The 9,757-nt window shown below is 48.9% G+C and overlaps 1 protein-coding gene across 5 annotated transcripts in view; it reads right to left on the reverse strand.

The window, feature by feature from the left end:
• Dennd5b (DENN domain containing 5B) overlaps positions 1–9,303 on the reverse strand; it is a 116,499-nt gene extending 107,196 nt beyond the window's left edge. For all 5 annotated transcript variants that reach the window (XM_041630269.1, XM_041630258.1, XM_041630236.1 and 2 more), the window contains exon 1: positions 8,780–9,303. In XM_041630269.1, coding sequence (XP_041486203.1) covers positions 8,780–8,815 — 36 coding nt within the window. In that variant the 5' untranslated portion in view covers positions 8,816–9,303. The remainder of the gene's footprint in view (positions 1–8,779) is intronic.
• Between the last annotated feature and the right edge of the window lie 454 nt (positions 9,304–9,757).

The raw sequence follows: 9,757 nt of genomic DNA on the forward strand, positions 1-9,757 counted from the left end.
GGGGATGGGAGTCAGGTCCAGAGGATAGGAGTCAGGTCCAGGGGATGGGAGTCAGGTCCAGGGGATGGGAGTCAGGTCCAGGGGATGGGAGTCAGGTCCAGAGGATAGGAGTCAGGTCCAGGGGATGGGAGTCAGGTCCAGAGGATAGGAGTCAGGTCCAGGGAATGGAAGTCAGGTCCAGGGGATGGGAGTCAGGTCCAGGGGATGGGAGTCAAGTCCAGAGGATAGGAGTCAGGTCCAGGGGATGGGAGTCAGGTCCATGGGATGGGAGTCAGGTCCAGGGGATGGGAGTCAGGTCCAGAGGATAGGAGTCAGGTCCAGGGAATGGAAGTCAGGTCCAGGGGATGGGAGTCAGGTCCAGGGGATGGGAGTCAGGTCCAGGGGATGGGAGTCAAGTCCAGAGGATAGGAGTCAGGTCCAGGGGATGGGAGTCAGGTCCATGGGATGGGAGTCAGGTCCAGGGGATGGGAGTCAGGTCCAGAGGATAGGAGTCAGGTCCAGGGAATGAGGGTCAGGTCCAGGGGATGGGAGTCAGGTCCAGGGGATGGGAGTCAGGTCCAGGGGATGGGAGTCAGGTCCAGGGGATGGGAGTCAGGTCCAGGGGATGGGAGTCAGGTCCAGGGAATGAGGGTCAGGTCCAGGGGATGGGAGTCAGGTCCAGGGGATGGGGGTCAGGTCCAGGGGATGGGGGTCAGGTCCAGGGGATGGGGGTCAGGTCCAGGAATGGGGGTCAGGTCCAGGGGATGGGGGTCAGGTCCAGGCGATGGGAGTCAGGTCCAGGGGATGGGAGTCAGGTCCAGGCGATGGGAGTCAGGTCCAGGGGATGGGAGTCAGGTCCAGGGGATGGGGGTCAGGTCCAGGCGATGGGGGTCAGGTCCAGGGGATAGAAGTCAGGTCCAGGCGATGGGAGTCAGGTCCAGGGGATGGGAGTCAGGTCCAGGGGATGGGGGTCAGGTCCAGGGGATGGGGGTCAGGTCCAGGGGATGGGAGTCAGGTCCAGAGGATGGGGGTCAGGTCATCAGGCATCAGTCCCAAGCTCACGCTTGTCACTAATTTTCCCTTCCCCCCAAAAGCAACTTATTAATAACAAGTAACAACTGATATTCTAGTACTAACAAGTTCATCTCTTTTTCTTTTTCTTTTCAATAACCAATAAAGACAACTTGATTGTTATAGAAAGCAGTGATCTTCTTTGACCATGATCAGTTGCTAGCCATGCACAATCCCCTTTCAATCCATGCTAAAATCCCATGCCTACAGGGATATCTAGGGGAATAAGCTCTGTAGAGTTTCTTCGGAGCGCTGTGTCCCTGAAAGCTCTAACTTCTAGCTTCTCCCTAAATAATTTTATTTTATGAAACTTTCCAAGAATATTTTATTCAATGAAGGGAGTGGGTATATTAAGTCTTTCACAAACAAAATGTTACTATTAGAAATATGATAATTTGGACATTAAGGAAAAAACCTTTTTTTAAAAAAATAAAACCCATCCACATGTAAATCTAAGTTGTTTTTTCCAATTCTAAAAACAGCTTTTTAAGGAAGCCTAAGCTTTCCGTTGTGCAAGGAAACCTGAGCAGACTGAAGAGATGCTCAAAGGCCCATAATCTCATCACAAAGCAGCAGGGTCAAAAGGTCAGGGAACAGGGGAGTGGAGTGCAAAGTGGTTTCCACACTTGACAGTAGACTATCTCATTATTTTAGGGGCATTAAAGGCTATTCAGTTGGATTTACAAAAACAATACGATCATTTATATTTTAGGTCTCAAGGCAGCTTTAATATTAAGACTTTATTATTAAGAGGAAGGAAATTAAAATTACTTTTCACCTGTACACTAGTGTTCCTCAAATCAGGAAAAAGCTGTCATCTGATCTTTTCTAACGCGTTCCATAAGGCACAAAAATATACTTAATGTGCATATACACATTAACAGACATATCATTTCAAAGCCTCCATTTCCTAATGATTCAACAAGGTATGTCTAGTTAATGGCTATATGTCCACACTCAGAAAATGTCATATTTTTACTCCTGTTTGAATGAGATTTAATTTCACGAGCAAACATAATTTTGTTAAACTTTCAGTAACAGGGCCGGGCGGTGGTGGTGCACGCCTTTAATCCCAGCACTTGGGAGGCAGAGGCAGGCGGATCTCTATGAGTTCGAGACCAGCCTGGTCTACAAGAGCTAGTTCCAGGACAGGCTCCAAAGCCACAGAGAAACCCTGTCTCGAAAAACCAAAAACCAAAAACCAAAAAAAAAAAAAAAAAAAAGAAAAACAAACAAACAAAAAAAACAAAAAACTTTCAGTAACAGGATGTGCAATTGTAGAAGAGACCCTGTGTAGTCTTTGACCCAGTCTGTATTACATCTTTTGTCACTCTGGGGTTATAGAGCTCTGCTACGTAAATGTTACGTCATAACAGGATGTGGGGAGGATCACAGAAACTGGGTAAACACTAAAAGGATCATGGACGGGAGACAACTAAAAATTAATCAAAATTAAATGCGTAAGGAATCCAAGTGTTATTGGCTCTATTGTACAATTTCATTGTAGCCTTGGTTCTGAACACAAGAATTACATTTTTGCAATGCACAAGATAGATGTCTCGCCACCAAACACCAATGAACAACTTCGCTCATAGTCAAGACTAGTGTATACATGAATTAAGATGGCTTTACTGTACATGAAGTTGTCTGCTCTTATAGAAACATCATGGATCTGGCTCTAGTGGTGCAGACCGGTAATTCATCTATTTGGGAGGCTGGGGCAGGAGGATCACAAATTCAAGGCCTAGCTGGGTTACCAAGTGAGTTCTAGCCCAGTCTGGTCAACTTGTGAGACCCTGGATGTCTGCCTTCTCTAATCATGTGATCTGTCCTTAAGTTCTTCCACCATTTCCATGCTAGTCTATAAGAGGCCTTTACCACAGGATCGCCTGGATTTTGGACTCTCATCTTCCAAAACTGCGAGCTAAATAAACTTCCTACCTTACCAACATACCCAGCCCAAGGTATTTTTGTTACAGCAACAGAAAACCAATTAATACACTGCTTCCTGATCTCCAAATGTAGCTCTAATTGAAACGATACTGCCTTAACCCACCCACATCCCACCTGCTGTCAATACTATTTCCCATCTGTGCCTGTTGGGTCACCCCCACCCCGTTCTCTCCCAGCTGTGCCTGTTGGGTCACCCCCACCCCGTTCTCTCCCAGCTGTGCCTGTTGGGTCACCCCCACCCCGTTCTCTCCCAGCTGTGCCTGTTGGGTCACCCCCACCCCGTTCTCTCCCAGCTGTGCCTGTTGGGTCACCCCCACCCCGTTCTCTCCCAGCTGTGCCTATTGGGTTACCCCCACCCCGTTCTCTCCCCAGGATTCAATCAAGTCTCCTCCTCTATTCCATTTACTCAACACATAAGTGGTTTCATGGTTTTAAATTTATATCTGGGCTTTCCCCTGAGAGAGATCTTATTTATTTAGTAACTCCATTAAAGTCTAACAGGCACGACCACCTTAACACGTCCAAAATGAAACTGAACTGACTTCAGTCTGATTCTCCATTAATCTTCTTTCCATAGAGAAACTCAAAACTGGTCAGGCCAAAATTCTTTCAGTTACAACTGATCATGTTCCTTGTCTATGACTACTAAATTAATAGAACTCGATCACAGTGAGTGGTTGTGGCATATAGCTATAAACTCAAGAGGCAGGAGGACTGCCACAAGTTCAAGGTCATCCACGGCTAGATAGCAAAACTGCCTCAAAAGAACAAAGTCAGACACAATCATCCAATTCGTTAATAACTCCTGATGGTACACAAGTACATATACACACACGCATGCACGCTCATGTGTGCACACCACACACACACACACACACACACACACACACACACACTATCCGACTCATTACCACCAATTCTCCAGAGGACTTTCACATCAAATAAACAGTACAATGAGCTTCTTGCTTCCACTGTTTCCCTCACATCTGTAACCTGGCAGCCACAGAGATCTTTTTATTTTTAGAAAATTTTGTTTACTGGGGCTGAAGAGATGCCTTTAGTGGTTAAAAGCATGGCTCTCTTCCAAAGGTCCCAGATTCAACTCCCAGCACCCACATGGCAGCTCATAACCATCTATAAGCTCAGTTCCAGGGGATCCAAGGCCATCTTAGGTTTCCTTGGGTACCAGGCACACATGCAGGCAAAACAGGGATGCATATAAAATGATAACTTTATTTCAAACAATTTTAAGTCTATTACATGTATTTATTTATGTGTGTGATGCATGTGCTCTTGGGCAGGCATACACCTGTGGCAATCAGAGGGCGACTTGGGGGAGTCTGTCCTCTCCTACTAGGGGAGTCTCAGGGACAGAACTCTGATTGTCCGCCTTGTGTCAAATACATTTGCTGAGCTGTCTCACTGGCAGACAGTGATCCTCTCAGAAGGTATGTCAGATGATACAACCATTCTGTTAAAAATCTTTCAGCATCTTCCCAACTCAAAGCAAAAAGCAATGTCTTTGAAGCCCTGCCATATTTCTTTTAACCTGTCTCTGTGATCCTGCCCACTCTATTCACATTGGCATCCTAGCTATTACCTGTTGTAGAGTATTACTTTAGCTATGTAAAGGTGTGTTACACTTGTTTATGCTGTGAAATATTACTTTAGCTATGTAAAGGTGTGTTACACTTGTTTATAATGTGGAATATTACTTTAACTATGTAAAGGTGTGTTACACTTGTTTATGCTGTGGAATATTACTTTAACTATGTAAAGGTGTGTTACATTTGTTTATGCTGTGGAATATTATTAGCTATGTAAAGGTGTGTTACACTTGTTTATGCTGTGGAATATTACTTTAGCTATGTAAAGGTGTGATACACTTGTTTATAACGTGGAATATTAACTATGTAAAGGTGTGTTACACTTGTTTATGCATTTATTTAATCGCGAAAAAATGTGTTGCTATTTCACCTTGTCTGCCTAAGGCACTTGACTGGTCTAATAAAAAAAAAAAGGCTGAACAGGTGGGCAATAGCTAGGCAGGAGAGGGAAAAGCGAGCTGACAGGCAGAGAGAATTAGAATAAGTAAAAGGAGAATGTAAGAACAGAGAGAGGAGAGGAGAGAGAAAAAGAGGGAAAGCCCAAGGTCAGAAACCAGGCATCTGCCAGCCAGATGGACACTGAAGGAAGCAGGAAAGTCGTACAAAAAGAAAGGTAAAATGCCCTGAGGCAAAAGGTAGATTAAGAGAAACAGGTTAATTTAAGTTAAAAGAGCTAGCCAGAAACTAGCCTAAGCTAAACCGAGCATTCATAACTAGTAAGTCTCAACGTCACGATTTGGGAGCTGGCTGGCAGCTCAAAGGAAAAATCCTGCTATAGTTACCCACATAAACCAGTCAGTGTTCCACTTCAGGGTATCTTGCTGTTTGTTCTGCCTATAATGCTCTTTCCCTAGACCAGGCGTTCTCAACTTCCCTAATGCTGCAACCCCTTAATACAGTTCCTCATGTTGTGGTGACCGTCAACCACAAAATTATTTTCATTGCTACTCCATAACTAATTTTGCTACTATTATGAATCATAATGTATCTGATATGCAGATGGTCTTAGGTGACCCCTGTGAAAGGGTCCTTTGACACCTGGGGGTTGCGATTCACAGGTTGAGAACCACTGCCCTAGAGTCCACACTGCTTGCTTTTCCGCCTCCTTCACGGCTGTGCTTCTGCCACTTTCTCTGGGACGTCTTCTCCAACTGTTTTATTTAAAGCCAAAGGCTGAGCTATCCCAGAGATAGAGCACATGCCCGCGCATTTCCAGGGCATAACTCCCACCAACAACATAAAATAACCGCAATTCTGATCCCATTTTCCTGTTCCATTTTTTCTCGTATTTCTTTATTAATTTGGACATAGAAATTGGACCTGTTGTGGAAAGCCTACAATCGCAGCTACTGGGGAGGCCGAGGCAGGAGGATCCCAAGTTCAAGGCCTTTCTGGGACACAATGCAGGTTTCAGGCCAGTGTGGGTAACAATGTAAAAAATGTTTTAGAGAGGTGGGGAAGTAGTTCAGTGCCTGGTGAATGGGGCTTTATTTTCAATCTCCAGTATTGAAGGGGGGAAAAGGTAAGAAAAAAAAAAGGGTATGTCTTCACTGTTTGTTCATACTAGGATGTAGCTCCAATATGGAAGGGACTTTATTCTCTCTACAGATGTTCCCTGAGCTTCTTGACAATCTACACCAACATTTTTAAAATACATAATTATCTGGAGCTCTCCAAATATTGTGAACAGAAAGGTCAATTACATGTTACTGCAAAAAAGAAAACACAATTTGTATCCCAAAGAATATATAAGAGAGGCCAATGAGGTGTTCGACAGGCAAAGCTGCCAAATCTGATGACATGAGTTCAATTCCTGGGTCCAACACAAGCGGGAGGAGAGAACCCAGTCTCAAGGTGTCCTCTGATCTCCTCTCACGCCACAGAAAACAAGCATGCACCCATACACACATAAGATACATAAATAGATATAATTTTTTTAAAATGCACATCAGAAGGGGCTGGAGAAATGGCTCAGAGTTAAGAGCACTTGCTGCCCTTCCCGAGAACCTGAGTTCAGCTCCCAGAACTAAATAAACATCAGGTGCCTCACAACCCCCTGTAACTATAGCTCCAGGTGATCTAATGTGCTCTTCTGGCCTCTGCTGGCACTTGCACTTTTGCACAGGTACAGATAAGTGTGCACATACACATATGTGTATCTATCTATCTTTAAAAAAAAAGACGCATTAAAGGATTAACACATTAAAAGGTTTGCAAGATGGCTCAGAAGGCAAGAGCATTTGCCGCACAAGCCTAGAGACCTGACTTCAATTGCTGGAACCCACATAAACATGGAATGAAAGAATTTGGTTCCATAAAGTTGTCCTCTGTCCTACACATGCATGCTGTGACACATGCGCCATGACCCCCCCAACACACACACACAACACAGGGCATGCACACACAGTAATAAACGAAAATGCACAGAATCTTTGTGTGCGTGTGCCTCGCACTTTGTCATTTCTACAGAGTTTGTAGCTGTCTCTTCCTCGGGTACTGCTTTTTCTCCAGTCCTGTTTCTCCAACCTCCCCTGCCCTTTGTTGTTTCTGAAAAGGGGTCTCTCCCTCTGTAGCCCCAGCTGGCCTCAAACTCAACACCAATCCCCTTGCCTCAGCCTGGTAAGTACTGAGACTACAAGCACACAATACCATATTCAGCTGTGACAAAAAGTGATGAAGAGAGAATATTTAAATTACATTAAAATAAAATGTTTTACGCCATCTGCATCACACTTGGAGAGTCCCAGGACACACTTTTTTAAAAGGCGTTGTTTTGACATTAGCAGACAAAGAGAGGACAAACAGGCTTTTTTCTTTCAGTCACCTGGCATAGAAGGCCTCCAAGAAATCCCAGTTGTTTAGAGAAGGGATTGTTTAGAGAAAGAGAATTTTACTAACGCAAGAGAAATCTTTCTCCAAAATCACTCTGCAGACACTTCCCCTCAACTTCGTATCCCTTAGCAATGCCATTCATAACATGTACACGAAATCTTAGCTGAAGAAATAGTATGTTACATAATTACACACACAGGGGAAACCTGGTACTCTATTATCCTTTTTTCAGTAAATAAATAAAACTACACTTAGTTTTTGCTGAAAAACATTTTCTCTGAAGGTGACTTAATAAAAAGATTCTCAGCTAAGACGTGGGACTGTATTTTTAAAGACTGAACAGTTTTGTTTACTACCATTTATTATTTAGTAAATTCTTCCCAATCCTCTCCTCAATGGAGAGAGAAAAATCTATACTGGTGCAATCAATGCGGGCCGCTATGTTCCAAAGCCGCTGTTCTGAAAGGCTATGACCTAAGTGTTTAGCACTGACACAGATAAAGTTCAGGTGGTAGGTGTCACGTGTCTCACCTTTAAAAAAAAAATCACGATTCAGATCCCACGGAGGAAAGGAGAGTGAAAAATGCAATCTGTTATTTCTCCCGTTCTGCTCCCCACACTGCGCATCCCCCCCCCCCCCCCCCGCCTCCATCATCATTCAACGGCCCGGGTTCCCAGTGCCGGTTCCCCAGCTCAGTCCCGCACTGCGTCACCGAATCAAGTCAAATGGGGGCCATGCTCCTACAGGGACACCTCGGTGATGACTCACGGTGCGCCCCTCTCGGGAAGGATCGTCCCACTACGTCAACTCAGGAACGGGGCGCGGGTGGGGGGGGAGGGGGAAAAATCAACAAAGCACCGGGCCGCATCCCGCGCCAGCGTCCAAAGGTCCCCGCCAGCGCGCGGCACCGGCGCTGCCGAATCCACCGGATTCCAAAGGGTGACTCGGCCGTCGTCGCAGAACCGGGGGGAGGGGTGGCGCCGGCCGACAGCGGCCGGTCGGGGCCGCGGCCGCTGGGCCTCCCGCCCGAGCGGACCTCGCCGTTGCCCCGGGGTCCCGACACAATTCAGCCTCCAGGGCCAAACTTGGCGAACCGCGGCACAGCCCGGTCGCGCGCGCCGCGAGCAGCGGAGGGGTCCGGCCCTCTGGCGGCCCGCGCCGGGTACGCGGATCCCAGCGCCCGCGGGCTCAGCCAGAGCGCGGAATTAACAACAATGTCATTACATCGCCCACGAGTGCCCGTCCAGCCCGAGTGCGGCTACGGCAGCCGCCGACTTTTTGTCTGTGGAGCCCGCACCTCGCCTCCCTTGCGCCTCCGCAGCCAGCCCGGCCTTACCCGCCAGCTCGTCAGGCTCCAGTCCGCTGTCCGCATCGATCCCGCACAGCACAAAGTAGTGCGCAAAGCGACAGGCGGCCGGGGAGGACCCCGAGCCCGGGCCCGGCGCCGCGCCGCTACCGCTCATCCCGCCGCCGCCTGTGCGGTCGTCGCCGCGGCTCGCGGAGGTGAACCGATGGGGAGCCGGGCTCGGCAGCGTCGCAGGCTTCGCTCGCCGAGGAGGCCACCGCTGCCGCTCGGACCCTGAGGCGACCCCGGCGCGCCCAGGGCCGCGCAGTCGCCGGTACCGGGGGAAGCGGCCTCGGGCTCGCGCGCAGGCAGGCAGGCAGGCAGGCGGGCGGGCGGGCGGGTTTGCGCCGCGGCGGGGGAGGGGCGCGCAGGGGGAGTGTCAGCTCGGGAGGCCCGCGCCGCCACGGCTGCGCCCGCCGGAGCACGGCGTCTGGCGCCCGCGGGTCAAGCGGAGCCGAGCTGCGCGGTGGGGCGCGCGCGCCGAGCTCGGAGGCGCGCGGTCCGGGGCAGGCGGGCGGGCGGGCGGGCGGGCTGGCGGGCGCGCACCTGCGAGTTCGGAGGGCTCGCGGGCGCGTCCGTCCCCGTCCGGGTGCGAGCCTGCCCCCCCTCCCGCCCTCCCCCGCCCGCCCGCCCGCCCGCGGTGCAGCCTCCCGTCGCGGCAGAGCGGAATCCTGTCTTCCCCCAGGGGATGTCGCCCAACCCAACCTGAACAATAACAGGGCTTTGGAGAAGGGAGGCTGCACGCTGAGGTCATTTCCCCACGACGTCTGAACCATTCTCTTAAATCTACAGGCAGAGGCCTAAAACATTTTAAGATCTTAGTCCCTGGCGGGGTGTGGTGACTCACGAATTGTAATCTCAGCATTCTTGAGGCTGAGGCAGGAGGGATCCGGTGTGGGTAACTGGGAGACCAGACAGACAGACAGACAGACAGACACACACACACACACACACACACACACACACGGG

The sequence above is a fragment of the Microtus oregoni genome, unplaced genomic scaffold, assembly GCF_018167655.1.
Source record: "Microtus oregoni isolate MIOR12 unplaced genomic scaffold, Mior012 000002F_ref0000024, whole genome shotgun sequence".
Classification (NCBI taxonomy): Eukaryota; Metazoa; Chordata; class Mammalia; order Rodentia; family Cricetidae; genus Microtus; species Microtus oregoni.